Source organism: Alosa alosa, chromosome 7 (genome assembly GCF_017589495.1).
Source record: "Alosa alosa isolate M-15738 ecotype Scorff River chromosome 7, AALO_Geno_1.1, whole genome shotgun sequence".
NCBI lineage: Eukaryota > Metazoa > Chordata > Actinopteri > Clupeiformes > Clupeidae > Alosa > Alosa alosa.
The window spans coordinates 12,528,744-12,544,504 of NC_063195.1; the positions used below are offsets into that span (position 1 = coordinate 12,528,744).

At 40.6% G+C, this 15,761-nt stretch overlaps 1 protein-coding gene across 1 annotated transcript; it reads right to left on the minus strand.

The window, feature by feature from the left end:
* Positions 1-6,122: 6,122 nt before the first annotated feature.
* On the minus strand, positions 6,123-8,801 carry LOC125298456 (CMRF35-like molecule 1). The gene is made up of 4 exons (XM_048249205.1): positions 8,485-8,801; positions 7,808-7,906; positions 6,947-7,104; positions 6,123-6,874 (listed from the first exon to the last, which is right to left on the minus strand). The coding sequence occupies exons 1-4, from the start codon at positions 8,792-8,794 to the stop codon at positions 6,284-6,286; spliced, it is 1,158 nt and encodes a 385-aa protein (XP_048105162.1). The 5' UTR covers positions 8,795-8,801; the 3' UTR covers positions 6,123-6,283.
* Between the last annotated feature and the right edge of the window lie 6,960 nt (positions 8,802-15,761).

The following is a 15,761-nucleotide window of genomic DNA, read 5'->3' on the forward strand; positions in this document are numbered from 1 at the left end:
TCAATGGAATTGCCTCTGCGACACACTCTGGCAATGAGCAATGATTCATGTTACTTTTACCCCTTGCATCCCAGGGAACCAATCAAATCGGCGTATCTGAGATATGCTGGCCAAACTGATGCTAAACTGATGACGACAGCGCTGCAACGTTGGAGGTCAGTAAACATTGGTCTAGTGTTATCCAATTGCGTCAAAGTCCGAAATCATTCAGAGTAAACATTGGTCTAGTGTTATCCAATTGCATGCAGTGAGATTTTCAAATGCATGCTTGGTGCCGCCCCTCAAGTTGGGCCATTACATTGTTCGTGGCCAGACCCTTAATCTTTCTAGATTACCAGGGTCTGGATTTTCCAGGCTACCATTCAACAGCACCTTAAAAGAAACTTACCAGAGTCAAAATCCACTTCAGTGCCATCTTCAAGAGGATCAGCGGCCAGCAGGAGTTCTTCAACTTCACTGATGGACGGAAGCTTTCTGCACTCTTTGATTATCTTTTTCTTAAATGTGGTTGGCCACCGCTCCAGAAGCTTGCCTGATACATCCTCTCCAAACATCAGAACAAAATCCTGTTCAATCTGGGTTTTGGGACAATTTCAGAAGTATTCAGAAGTTAATAGCAGCAGGTTATTCTAGTTTCAATACTAGTCTACTGCTCAAAAATATTTTATATTGTGCCAAGATAATTACCAAGCCTTTGACATCTTTGAAACGTGGGAAATCTGACAGTAAGTTGTTTGACTGCTGGGGGTTGAGGACCAAGTTGTGGCGATAGGCAAACGTCAACTTCATTTTTTTCATCACGGTGTCCTCATCCGTCAAGTGTTTCATCAGCGAGATTGCTTCCTTGCACTGATCTTCACTCAGGCTAGTCTCCGGTATGTATTGGGGCTCTCGTCTGACAGTTGGTCCTCCAGAAATGTCTTTACCTTATGGTCCTTCTGCTGAATCTACGCAGAAGGGAAAGTGTAGACATATAATTTCTATAACATGTGTGATTGTCCAACAGGTTTGGTCATTACATTTCTACAATATTATCTTTTTAAAGTTACCTCCAAAAGATGCTCGTCTGTCTTTAGCAGTGCCTCTCTGAATCGTTTTAATCCTCCAAGCAAGGTATCCAGTGCCACTCTCACCATCATAATAGTGCTCCTTGAAGGATAAAAGGATACCATAAATCATATTTCCTCATTAGTAGGTTTTGAAAGTGGAAAATGGTTAACACACTGAATTTAAAACATGTAACTGTTTCATTCAATGTTTAGCATTTACCACAACCAACTGAATGTAACTTACATAGCCATTCTTAGAGAATGGATCACCGAGGTAAAAAAGGGGGAAAACATTTCCCTTATACATTCATTCATTCATTCATACAAGCATTTCCATTTAAATATACAGATAGCCATTTTATCTGAAACAAACCTGTATCAAATTTGATGGTTAACACCCCAGTTGAGGGATCATTTACTATATCCTCAAAAACATCCTCATCGGTCCCAGAACTGTCAAAAACCTTCACACCTTCCATTACAGGTGGGACACCAAATTTAGCAAATGCTAAGAAATGAGCACAAAAGCATAGATATTTTAAGGAGGGGTTACTTTTTGTAAGGGGTTACAATTGACTTCACTTTAATGCTACCAACTTATAAAGCTGTCTAAAACGTTACAAAAATTGACAATAAACGATCAACACGGTACACGTGTCGATAGTCAAACTAACATTAATTTAGCTAGCTGCTAATTTAGTCTACTGCCCACACATGCAGGCGTTGCCATTTTCAAAATCACCATCCCTCCATAATGTAGGATCACAAGGTTATGATTACCTCGACTGGCTTGGTCTAATAAGACGTAGTTTGCCTAATGTCAAACTACTTCAACATTAAACTTACGTGACAGCCCGGGCTTTTAGTTTAAAATACAGCTAACGTTTGCTATTTTAACTAACTCCCTTCATGTGCAGCCTTTGCTAAACCATGAATGTTAACAAACAGGATCTGATCACCCCTCTAACGTTACACGTTATCTCTACCGTTAATGCTAACATTGTCTAGTTAGCAACTAGCTTGCCTCATATTACAACATTACATTACAACATGGGGGATTTATTGAAAGACTATTAAATTAGGCTGCATTAACTTGTCGCTACATGTGATGTAACATAACACATATAATCTTACATTAGCTCTTCTAGATAATTTTCCTGTGGTGGACTGTTGCACCGTTCAACAAATGTTAGCCATCAAGTCGCATTGGTAACGTTAAGCACTTCAAAATCTGTTATTTTAAGACCAAAGACAAAGCCGGAGTATAAGATTAACATTAATGCAAAGTCATTATATCATGCGACTTCTATTCAAATAACGTGAATTTTTCGTTTAATATGTGATTAGGAGACACTTACCGAAATCCTTGCAGGTGGAAAAAATGGCGCTGGAAAACTTCTGCTTCATTTGAAAACTGAGAAAAAAGTAGGCGGAGCTCTCCAGAGCACTTCTGACACTACGTCTTTCAACTACGTGATTTTTCACTGACACTGTAAAACATCTTACACTATGTGTTGTTGTAATTGCTCGGAAAGAGTAAATGTACTTTTACACTGCATATTTGACACTGGTGAATTTACTGTTGAACCTCATGAGGGCGGCTTTATTAACCACCAAACACATCCACACCCAAATGAAAGTGAGCAACTTACCCATTAAACCATTCTGACTTATCAAATAACTGTCAGCAATATTTGTGTTTTGCATTACATGCGATAGCCCTTCTTTAACTTAGTTCATTCGGTTGTTCATGTGCATAACACACAACCATAAAAGTCAAATATAAAACGTACAGTGATATATGAGCTGATGGACAGAAGTTCCTGAGGTAGCAGGAATCTCGTTGGGACACTTGAACACTTTAAACAACAGTATCATAGAAGTAGAATGGCATGAGTGGGATTCTAACAGAGAAGAAAAGGACATTGACATCTGTCAATCAGATCATCACCACCAATCTGAGAGGGGAGGGTGGAGCTACTGGACATGCACTTTGTTTAGACAACAACTCACCATTCACATTGTTGAGGAGTTTTAAGTGTGTGTGTGGGGAGAGAGGGGGTGGGATGAGATGGGGTGCATGCACGTGTGTACACAAACGTACAAACTTACATTTCCCTCTATCTCTGTCTCTCTCTCTTTTTCCTTCTCTCTCTCTATGAGTGTGACTGTTTGTGTGACTTTGTGCATGTGTGAGTGGCTCAGGCTGAATGTGTTGTGAAGACCGTGGCTGCAAAGAGCTTCACTAAACCACAGGGTAGTTGACCACACTGCTGGGACAGCAACACTCACACAAACACACACACTCTCTCTCTCTCTCTCTCTCTCTCTCTCTCTCTCTCACACACACACACAAACATACACATACACACATACACATACACCCTCTCTCTCTCTCTCTCTCTCTCTCTCTCTCTCTCTCTCACACACACACACACACATACACACACACACACATCTCCATTTGTTCATTTGTTTTCAGCATTTTAAAGTTGACTGATATTTAGAAGACATTTTCAAACAAACGATTCAACGATTGTTAGTCGATGACATTACCGCTGCTCCACCACACCCACATACCACTACACCACTAGACCACATTTCAACTCCTCCAGGGACAGATTGAAAGGGTCTACAAGTCTTAAAAACAATCATAAATAATGGCAGGGAAGTATTGTGGTCTTGAGGTACAATTCTCTAACAATGATCATAACATTGTCATCATTTATATGTAATTGTTTGTTGTTTATTCATGTGGTGTTTGGGTAAACCTCTTGACAATGGCGCCCTCTGTAGACATTTAAGGTTACAACAGGTGAAACTGAGAATTCTTCATGAGAATGATAGCTGCTGTTATGGTTCAGGCTCCTGCAATAGCCTCTCTGTTGGTAGGCTATGATTCTTTGTATGGTGGGTCTTACGTCATACGTTTGTGCAATGGTCTTCAGTAAAAGCCCATGAAGAGATCTCCGTGTTTTATTAAGCCCAAACACTAGCTAAGACACACCATAACCTCTATGAAGATTAATTTTAAAACTGGTCCACTGGAGCTCAAAGCGGGTTTGTACACGCAGCCTTACAACACTGTACAGCTCTTCGAGTCATGGTAAAATGTAACTTTTGGTACATAGCTAATTTAGATAAACTTATGGTGTTGGTGCTTGCATTTCTTTAGGATTCCGCCGTATTGGTTTGTATAGAAATGAATATTAAGTGACACATACACGTAAGAGGTTGGACATACGTGATGGTTGGTAATATGTGACGTTCCGATATAGGGCAAATTATATTTTTATTTTGTTTAATGAAGAGAGAAAAATACTTTGGTATAAAGGGAATAACATTATTACAGACACACAGAAACAAAATATAAACCACATACACATACTCCTGTCGAAACATACACATACTCCTATACAATAAATATAATATTACCTAAACGATACACATGAACCTATTACAAAGAGAATTATGGGATTGCATGTTATTAATTACACAGTTTCTACATTATAATCCACCATAGATATATAGATGTGTTGTGGTCTAAAAATGTATGGGGATATTAGACTTGGACAGAATACAATTTCTTACAGATGTGCATGTAATGAACTAGTTAACAACACCGCCCCCTGTTGATGTTATAAGGTAACTGCAAGTGGAATTGAGAAGGCCATACAGACGCCTTGACGCTGTGTTGAGCATTTGGAATGCAGATCTTTCAGAATATTACCTTTGAGTGTCATTCAATTCCAATTCAATGTCATGATTTCCATTGACTGAGTCTCAAGAATGTTTCTAACGAATGAAGCATAATGAATTTAGAAATGTTTTATCATTATGTTGGAGTAAACTCTGAATTAGATTTACATAAATGTAACGTGGCCATTAGTTGCACATGAATTAAATGTGTTCAATCAATGCAGCATTTATCTTTCATTTACCAAATCGATTCATGTCTTGATGACACAATATGACTAACTAATTCCAGTGAAATAGTAAAAAGTTTACATGAAATATAATTTGTCATTTCAATGCCACTGTGTGTAAAATGGCTATCACCTAGGGATGCACGATATATCGGCGGCCGATATATTATTAGCCGATAAGTGAAAAAATTAAAATATTATTATCGGTCCGATAACAGAATTCTGGCCGATAATTTGCACCGATATTTTTTAAAGTCCTAATAAAGGCCTACGTAAGGTCCGTCTGGCTACACTGAGCTAGCCTACTTGAGCTTGTTTGGCTATACTTTTTCCTCAATATAATGTCAGCGGTGTGAATGTATTTCACCACTCTAACAAAATCTGTGGATATGCGTTCATTTGGGAATCTGTGCATCTCAAAATCCTCTCGTGAATGATCCGCCATTTAACCTTAACAGAGCGGAGCTCAGCCCTATCTAGAGCCGTCTTGTGCTGGTGTGTTTGCACTTTACCGCACTGGTCGATGAAACAAATAAACAAACTCGTTAGTGGGACGAGTACATAAGTAGGCCTAGTTCTAAGTTGTGTTTTAGTATTATATTTGCATTACTTTAGCTTGGGTTTTGTATTATTACCTAGAAATATGCTAACCATTCGTGCTTAAGTTCCAGACAGGTCATCATAATAAGTTATTAAAACCTTCGGGGCTAACACCTTTCATTTCTGCTGCAGCAGGTTGTGCGCAACAGAGTAGACGGACATAAGATACAGTCTGAGGAGTTGCAGCTTTATTCAGTTATCCACAGTTGAAACTAAACCTAAGTTTCCCTCACAAACTCTGATTTGGTCGCTATACTGTAGCTTATTCCAAGCTGAGCTGTTTATGAGCGTTTAGTCCTAAATGAAAACGATTCAAACTCTCTAGCCACTCACTCGCAATTCACTGACGTCAGGTTCACTTAAAGGAGCCACACATACTGTAGGGCTAGGCTACTGTTATGTTGTTGACTGCCGTACTATTGAGGATTATTAGTTCTATCCATCATTTGGTGGTAGGTAAAATTACTGCAATAAAATTATGCTTATTAAATGCTTATCGCAAATCACTTTTCACAATTTTTTTTCAAGAGTAATATTATCGGTTATCGTATCGGTATCGGCCACAACAAACCAATAAATATCGGTTATCGTTATTGGCCCTAAAATTCCATATCGGTGCATCTTTTGGCTAAGATCTCCACCCATTTCTAGCTTGGGAGAGGCGGCACTTTTGGATAAACTGACAGAGGCAGAATCAAAGCCAATTGGTTAATCACTGAAGACAACCGTTGCATATTCAGAACCATCTGTATTCTCATTGGCCGAGATTTTGTTGGAGTAATTGGCAGGGTCAAGCTCAATCTGCTGATTGGTCGCTGAGTATGCAGATGCACCTGTCTGCGGAGACGGTGTTGGATTGGTTGCTAGGGAGTAGATGTCATCACTGTCAGTGGCAGCAGTGGCAGGGCCAGACTCACAGTGCTGATTGGTTGCTGAAGTCGTACATGAATGCAGAGCTGGCATCGGATTGGTTGCCAGGTAGTAAATGTCATCACTGGCAGTGGTTGGAAAATGATTGGCTGCTTGCCTGTTGGAGCTGGTGGGTTGAGGGAGCTGATTGGTTGTGTGCATGTTGGAGCTGGTGGGTTGAGAGAGCTGATTGGCTGCTTGCATGTTGGAGGTGGTGGGTTGTGGGAGCTGATTGGATGCTTCAGCACTGGCAGGGTGTTGATCAGGAGCTGGATGCGTTGCCAGGGCGTAGATGGATGTCAAAGCTGGACTGCTCCGTTGGTCACTCTGGTTGGGTCCATCAGTGGCATGCGGAGATGTAGTCTGTATTTCTGAGTACACACACGAGTCCTAGTGGACAAAGGACTTAAATTAAAATAAGTCTGATGACACACCACAAACATGCAGATGCAAGATACTCACTGTTGTGATGTTTCCAGAAAGAGGTGTGGGTAACGCTAAAGATGGAATAAAATTCCATTTTGTCACGGTTTTTCTCTTCATCAGCCTAAAAGTCACTACCAGCAGAGCAAATATCACCACGGCAACAACAAGACCCCAAGAGAGATTAGCTAGATGGCCTGTGGGTTTAAAGAACAGTACAGCTGATCAATACAAAGACGCTACCAGTTCAGAGGGTCCATAGGATACACAAACAAGAACAAATTATAACGTTTTCATACAATTATTGTTATGCATGATATTTGCCTTGACTGTGTGTGTGTGTGTGTGTGTGTGTGTGTGTGTGTGTGTGTGTGTGTGCAGCAAGCAACATACACTGAGTAAGAGAGTCAACTCTCAATTGTGGAATGGTAGGTTGAAAATGAGAGTTTTGTGGTTGTGGTCTACATAATAAACAGATGAGTTTTCATTGAGTCATTGAAATGTTGTAATCTTACATTTGTTACAGTAGTTTCTTAATGTGAGGAGTGTAAGGAAGGTTGTATATGTGTGTGTGTTTACATTTGTACAAGTGTTTGTATAAATGTGTGGTTGTATATGTGTGTTTACATGTGTTTCTGTGTGTGTTCACCTAGCCACATAAGAAAAAGAGTGGGTTGTGGGTTAGGTTGAGAATTACAATATGGTCATATTGGCTTCTTTAGGTAAACATGTGGACAGGCATTGTGACTGTGGTTTGTATGGTAAGCATGCACTTGAAAGTAATTCCATGCCATGACCACAAGGTGTCAATATAACTTCTACATGAAATGGAGTGAGAGAGAGAGAGAGTGTCTGTATGTAAGAAATGGAAAAAAGATAAATGTATTATAAAGACCTCACCGCTTGATGTAGGTGACATTTGATCAGACTGGATGTGTGTGGGCCTCTCAGACTCTGTGGTGTTGGACAGCATTCTGGTTGTTGCGTTATGGTTGGACACTGACACAGGAAGACACATTTAAAATGAGAGATTAAAAATAGACACAGAACTCTAAGATGAAGAGAAAGAGAAGTGAAAAAGATCACAGTGCTGCAAGATTAAACGTCTCAAGATTAAATGTATCTGCAAAATAATATAAAACGAGTCCCCTATCAAATAAAACTTGCATACAGTACTTAGTACTAGTAACAGTTATATCCGTGAATCAAATAAATCACATTTTGTATAACATCTTGTTCAAAATATAGAAATGATAGCTCTTTATTAAAGTGTACTAACCAAAGATTCTAGAGAGTTCTAGAATCTTTGGTACTAACTGTCTTAACCTACCCAGTGTGTTGGGGAGAGTACTGTAGTGACCTTTGCAGATAGCAGAGGTTTGGACTGGAGTCAGACTCAAGACCAACGCTCGTGTTGGTGATTCAATGCAATATGCGGAGCGGTAACTAGCAGTAAAAATCTTGAGTGGCGTTGTGCTGGGATAATATCGCCGCTCGTGATGACTCATAGAATGCCTCTCGTCCAATCAAAAATTAATAAATAGCTTGACTGTTGTATAATAATTGATATGACTTACCTACTGTGAGCTTCACTGTGGTATAAATATCTATCCAAAACCATATGTCAACTCCACACCCATATGTCCCAGCATCCTCTAGTGTCAGGTTACGGATGGTCACGGTGAAGATGTTTCTGTCCTTCTTGTTTTGTAGAGATATTCTCCCTCTGTGGGTCCATTCTGCCTGGCCATCGGACCGGATGACATCAACACGGCCTTTATACTTTCCCTTCAGTAGGTACTTTATGTGAGACTCATAGCCCTTCTGAGATGGACAGTTGATGACAACATTTCCTCCCTCATGTCCTCTCACTGTGATGTCACACATCACACAGCTCAACACTGACAGAGAGAGAGAGAGAGAGAGAGAGAGAGAGAGAGAGAGAGAGAGATGCAAATCTAATTCCTGGTTATTTTAATATCAGGCAACACCAGGTCAGCAGAGACAAGGATGTTCTGAAATTAATTTTAAATCACACCATTTCCATGAAGCTTGTTCATTCTACATTACATAAACACACAGGCTGCTACACAGGCAGGCCTTGATGCACAGTTATGATTTTCTGCCTATACATAATTTTTTGGACTGTCTGTTCACATCTACGTTTGAGAGTGGCCCATATCTGATATCTGTGTTTACATGGTTCACTTTGTAACACTTGAGACAATCCGCATGCACATCAGAGGAATTGTGGTCACCGAAACGAAAACAAACAATCAGACGAAACTGCAAATGCATGAAATAAGGATTAGGGACGGCTATTTCAGGGGATAGTTGTTTACATTTGTTTCCAAAGTACACAGACTCACACACACACACACACACACACACACACACACACACTGTCTACCAACAATGCCATGAAAATATGAACACTCTTACCAGTAAGGGAGAGGAGTATGAACTTGATGGAAGTTTTCATTTCAAAAATAAGTTTTCTTCCTCACTGTTTTAATCTATAGCAGTCTCACACAGTATGGTTCTAGATCTGACCAAGAATCATCACATACATCATGAATCAAATATCGTCTCTGAAACAATTAAAAAAAAGAGTAAAAAGCTAATCAAAAGAAATGTCACCGATCTGTCGGTTTTCAATTTGTGTCTTTTCTTTTAACTCTCTCCATCCAGCTCACCTGTGCTTTGCCATGGAACGTTTTTTTATTGTCCTGATTATCGACACGATGTCCAGATCGCCTGATGATGACGTTATCTGTCCAGTCTGAGATGAGAGGAGTCCTTTTTAATGAAACGTGAAGCCTGATTGTTTCAGCCCCTCTGAGACATGGGCACTACCACCTCTGTTGTGCATTTACTAACCCATTCACCTACTCTCTCTCTCTTGCTCACTTCCTCCTCAGTTTCAGCCATCTGTGTCTTTGATGTCCATCTTTTGAAGCAGGTCTCTGTGCCCACTCCACCCACTCATTTTACTGCCCCCTAGTTCTTATCTCTCTCACTCTCTCTCTCTCCCTTTCTCTATATCTAACAATGTTTGTCTCTCTCTCTCTCTCTTTCTCTCTCCCTCTGTTGTTCTGTAGTGTGTCTATCCACTAGCCCTTCGTCTCTCACACCTTCTTTATGCGCAGCATTTAGACCGCTAGTCTACCCAACACAGCACTCTGCACTTTGCTCTCTGTGCATCTGTCTCTCTCTCTCTCTCTCTCTGTGCGCATGTCGGAGTGAGTGGGCGGAGCCGAGCGTTTGAGTGAGTGTGACTGTTGGCCGCTGTGCCAGGAACAGTGTTTTTCTATCTTTTTGCTATCTTTTCTATCTCCTTATTATTATTATTTTTTTTTTTTTTTTTCTTTATAGTGTTAGGGTTGGTTCTGTTTGGGTTAGTATAAGTAACACTGGCGTGGGGTTTTGTTGTTACTTGTTTTACCTGGACGTCTGCTTCCCGTGTTTGGTTGCAGCCGCCCCAGGTATGGAGAGTTTTGAAAAACTTACGCGGCGTCATGCTGTTAAAATAGCATCGAATGCCAGTGTAGAGGTTTGTAGTTTAGCAGCAGGAGAAGTTGTAGGGCATGACAATATTCTGTCAGCGGCCCGCGTGAACAATGCGATTGTGCTGTTTCTGGGCACGGTTGAGTTGGCTAATGAGCTGGTTGAAAGGGGTTTAGTGGTTGACGGCATTTTTACTGTCGTCCTTCCTCTCTCCACTCCATCAAAGAAAGTGACTTTGTCAAATGTTCTCCCATTTATTAAAGATGAGGTTTTGGCTGAAATTTTTATCACGGTAAGGTAAATTGGTTTCCGCAATTAAAAAGATTCCAATTGGAAGCAAATCCCCACTTCTGAAAACACGTGAGTGTCGTTCAGGCGATCCCAGATTTATGATTCTAAAAGATAACAAAGATGATTTGGACCTAACTCTAAACGTGAAGGTGGATAACTTCAGTTATGTTATCTATGCTTCAACAAGTGTCATGAAGTGCTTTGGTTGTGGGCAATCAGGGCACCTTGTTAAATCGTGTCCTAAGGCAAAGGGGAATTCGAGAGATGTGCAAATAAATCCTTAAAACACCAGTAGGCCTATGCCTAATGAAATTGTGGTAGATGAGCAGTCTGCCGAAATGGGTGCGTCTACTGCTGCGGTTGCAGCACCCGCTGTATCCAGTGGGCCTTCGTCTGCCTCAGCCGAGTCAGTAGGGGCAGATCATGCTTCCCTTTGCGGGGAAGAGGTTAACGGGTAACCCGATTGATAAGCCAGTAGGCTGAGAACAAAGTTCTCCCACAGATGACGCAGTGAACGCAGAATCTGAGAGTCAGTCCACACAGAACTCGCAGAGCAGTGCTTCTGCTGTCAATTATGACCAAGTTCTTGCGTCTCTAGATGAATCCCTCATGGAGACGGAGGAAAATGTTTTTAAAATGCCCCCCAAAAGAAAGAGATCTAAAAGGACTAAAAAGAGTGATAATTTAACAGATCTTAGCGGCACAGATAACGAATACGAAAGTGATTTCTCTGACTGTAGTGTTACCTGTAGCTTACGTCATAGTGGGTTTGCTAGTTGCGATTATAGTGTGGAAGACATAAAATCCTTCTTGACAAAAACAAAACATATGAGAAATGTTCGGATTGACGACTACTTCCCTGATGTGGAGCAGTTCACCACGAAAACTAAATCTTTTTTGGGTGAGGGCTGCTTTACAAATCCAGAGTGCTTCCGTCTCAAAAAGATAATGACCAAGATTAACGGTTTGTTAAATAGCGATGTCTGATGTTGGTCTATTTTTCACATGTATTATGATGATGGCGTGTACACAACTCTTAAATTTTTTTCTTTTTATCATGGGTGAAATCAGAATTGCTTCTTTAAATTTAAATGGGGCCAGGGAAAGAAGCAAGAGAGCCTTGTTGTTTGAAACGATTAAGAAGAATAGATTTGATGTGCTTCTTGCTCAAGAAACTCACTCTGACGCCTCAACTGGGCAAGTGAGTTTGATGGCCTGTCTATTTTAAGTCACAACACTTCCAATAGTGGTGGTGTTGCCATTCTGTTTTCTCGGACCTTTACTCCCATTTCCTACCAGACTGAGGAATTAGTCAAGGGTAGACTCCTAAAAGTCAGAGCCCAATTTGAAAACAATTTCTTTGTTTTTTTGTGTGTTTATGCACCCACTACACCAATTGATAGAATGCTTTTCTTGAATATGCTAAATGATGCTCTACGCAATTGTGAATCTGAGGATTTTTTACTCCTGGGAGGTGATTTTAATTGTACTGAAAATGCAATGGATAGGAATCATGTAGAGCCACACATGCCCTCACGCAGAAGACTCATAGAACTGATGAATGCAAATGAGCTTGTTGATGTCTGGAGGAACTTTCACAGTACTCAGAAGCAATACACATGGGTTCACTCCTACAATAACCTTTTGTCATTGGCTAGACTGGACAGGTTTTATGGTTTTAAGCATCAGCTGAGTTTTTTAGGAATTGTGCGATCATCCCAGTTGGTTTTTCAGACCACAGTTTGGTTTTTTGTTCTCTTTCTTTGAGTTCTGTAAAGTCTAAAAGTGCTTATTGGCATTTTAATAATAACTTGTCATCGGATGGCCATTTTAGAGAGGTATTTAGACTGTTTTGGCAGGATTTTAAGAACACAAAGCCATCTTTTAGCTCGTTGCAACTGTGGTGGGACTTTGGTAAGTCACAAATAAGACAACTGTGTCAGGATTATACTTTCAGTGTCACAAGGGACATAACTCGTTCAATGATGAAACTTGAAAAGGAAATAATTGAACTCCAGCATTTAGCTGAACAAACTGGCAAGCAGACTTACACAGCAAACGTTAAAGCGAAGCAGAAATCATTGGCTGACCTGCTAGGCATAAAGGCACAGGGAGCTCTGCTCAGGTCCCGCTTTCAGAGTGTGGAATTGATGGACGCTCCTTCTAAATTCTTTTTTAATTTGGAAAAAAAGAATGGACAGAGGAGGTTCATTCACTCACTGCTTTCTGAGGATGGAGTTCTGTTGTCCAATCTGGCTGAAATACGTCAGAGAGCAGTCAGTTTTTACGAAGACCTATATAAGAGTGAGAGCTCGGATATTCAGGTGGATGACCAGTCCTCCTTTGAGAACCTACCCCAGGTGGCCGAAGAGGCGAATGCAGAGAGCCCTCCAGAGTATGGAGTGTGGAAAGGCACCAGGGTTGGATGGTCTACCGGTGGACTTTTATAAGTCCTTTTGGTCAGAAGTGGGTGAGGATGTGCTGACTGTTCTCAGCGACAGTCTTGCCAGGAGGCGGTTGCCACTGAGCTGCCGGAGGGCAATACTCACTTTGCTCCCCAAAAAAGGGGATTTGAATGACATAAAATCACGGAGACCTGTGTCAATCCTCTGTACTGAATATAAATTGCTCTCTAAAGCATTGGCTAATAGATTGAGTGAAGTTGTGGAGCAGGTTGTCCATCCTGACCAGACCTACTGTGTGCCAGGTAGGCTGATTCAAAACAACATTTCATTGATCAGGGATATATTTGATGTAGGTAAGCTGTTTAACCTGAAATTCGGCTTAGTATCCATTGACCAAGAAAAAGCTTTTGATCGTGTAGAGCACAATTATTTGTGGAGTGCTCTGGCAGCCTTTGGTTTTTGCTTATTAGAGTTTATTGATATGATTAGAGTTCTGTATTGTGACATTGAGAGTATTTTAAAGGTTAATGGTGACTTGTGTGCTCCTTTTAAAGTCCACAGGGGGGTCAGACAAGGTTGTGCCTTATCTGGTATGTTTTACACCCTGGCAATTGAACCCCTATTGATGAAATTGAGGAAAGATCTGGTGGGGGTGAGAATTCCAGCGTGTGAAAGTGTTTTTAAACTGTCAGCTTATGCAGACGATGTTGCAGTACTTGTGAATGGTCAAAGAGACATAAACACTATGTGAGATTTTTGATGATTTTAATGTTGTTTCCTCAGAAAGAGTAAACTGGTCCAAAAGTTTAGCTATGCTGGTCGGGACATGGTTAAATGAGCCAAGTCTTCCAGCTGGCTTACATTGGACCAGGAGTGGTTTTAAATATCTTGGTGTTTTTTTAGGGGATGAAATGTTTATTCAAAAGAACTTTGATGGGGCTGTTGAAAAGGTAAAGGGCCGCCTTGATAAATGGAAATTCCTTTTAAATAAGATATCCTACAAGGGGCGTGTCCTTATTATCAATAATTTGGTGGCATCCGCCCTTTGGCATCAGTTATCTTGTGTGGACCCTCCAGCACAGTTGCTGTCAAGAATCCAGTCAATCCTAGTGGATTTCTTCTGGGATAAACTTCACTGGGTTCCACAGAGCATCGTATACCTACCTAAAGAGGAAGGTGGACATGGACTTGTGCACCTACAAAGTAGGACAGCTGCCTTTCGGGTTGCAGTTAGGTCCAGCGCCTTCTCATGGGGCCTCTGGATTCCAGTTGGAAATATGTGGCGTGTGCCATTTTACAGACTTTTGATGGACTGGGGCTGGACAGAACTTTGTTTTGGATGCATCCAAAAAGATTGAATATCAACAAACTCCCTGTGTTTTATCGTAATTTGTTTAAAGTTTGGTCCCTTTTAACAGTGTAACGCACAGGAAGCACAGAGTCTTTGTATTGGCTTTTAAAGGAGCCCCTAATCTATGGTTCTGTTTTAGATATGTCTCTTGAAAAGTCTCTTCCCACAATCACACATAGCCTTCTTAGGTCTGGAGCCATTACTATGGAGGGTTTACTCAAGTTAGCAGGACCAGATCTTGTTAACGCTGAACAAGTTGCCAGTCAACTGGGGATGAGATCTATTCGAATAGTAGCTCAGCTACTTGAGAAATGGCGGGCCTCCCTAACAAGAGAACAATTGCAGTTGTTGGCAGACAACTTCAGAGGGCTGTGCAGTTCAGACTGTAATGATCCTTTTCCCAATCTTTCATTGTCGCCAAATTTGACAGGTTGTACTGGTTCTTACTTGAATTTTGATCAATTGTCTCTTTTGGGTCAGAAGCCAGCTACTGGCAAGTGTTTATATAAACTGTGTGTGAAGTCTTTTAACAAAAAGTCTTTGGACAAGAGGGTGGAAACACCTTGGTGTGCTGTTTTACAAATGGGGGATGATGTCCGACCCCAGTGGAGAGCACAATACAAGTCACCCTTAGCCAAAAAATGTGGAGATTTACAATGGAGGATTCTGCATGGAGCAATTGCAGTCAATGCCTTTGTTTCAGTGTTGAATCCTGTTGTGGGTCAAGAGTGCCTATTTTGTTTTGTGTGAGAGACTGTGTTTCATGCTTTCATGCAGTGTGTAAGGCTAACACCTTTATTCATGGTTCTACAGTCACTCTTTAATCATTTTAATGAAACATTTTCAATGGAGACTTTTATTTTGGGTTTTAAATATGTGCGGAAACATCGTTTCAAATGTCAGCTGATAAACTTTCTCTTAGGTCAAGCAAAAAATGGCAATCTATGTTAGTCGAGAAACAAAATTGAGCAAACGCCTAGTGATGACCTAGTAATGGTCTTCTCAATACTTGTGAGGTCTCAGATGTTAATTGATTTTCATTTCTACAAAGCCATGATGAATCTTGAATCTTTTGAAGAAATTTGGTGTTATGATAGTGTGTTGTGTATGGTTGCTGATGGCTTAATTGCAGTTTGCACATTTCTTGGAGAAAACTTGACTTGCTCCTTGATTTTATTTATTTATTTATTTTATCTTTTAATGTGACTGTACGTTGTGACAAAGTGATCATGTAAATACTTTGTGGCAAGAATGTAATAAAGGGTTTTTGAAAATTCAATTATCTTTCTCTCTCTATATC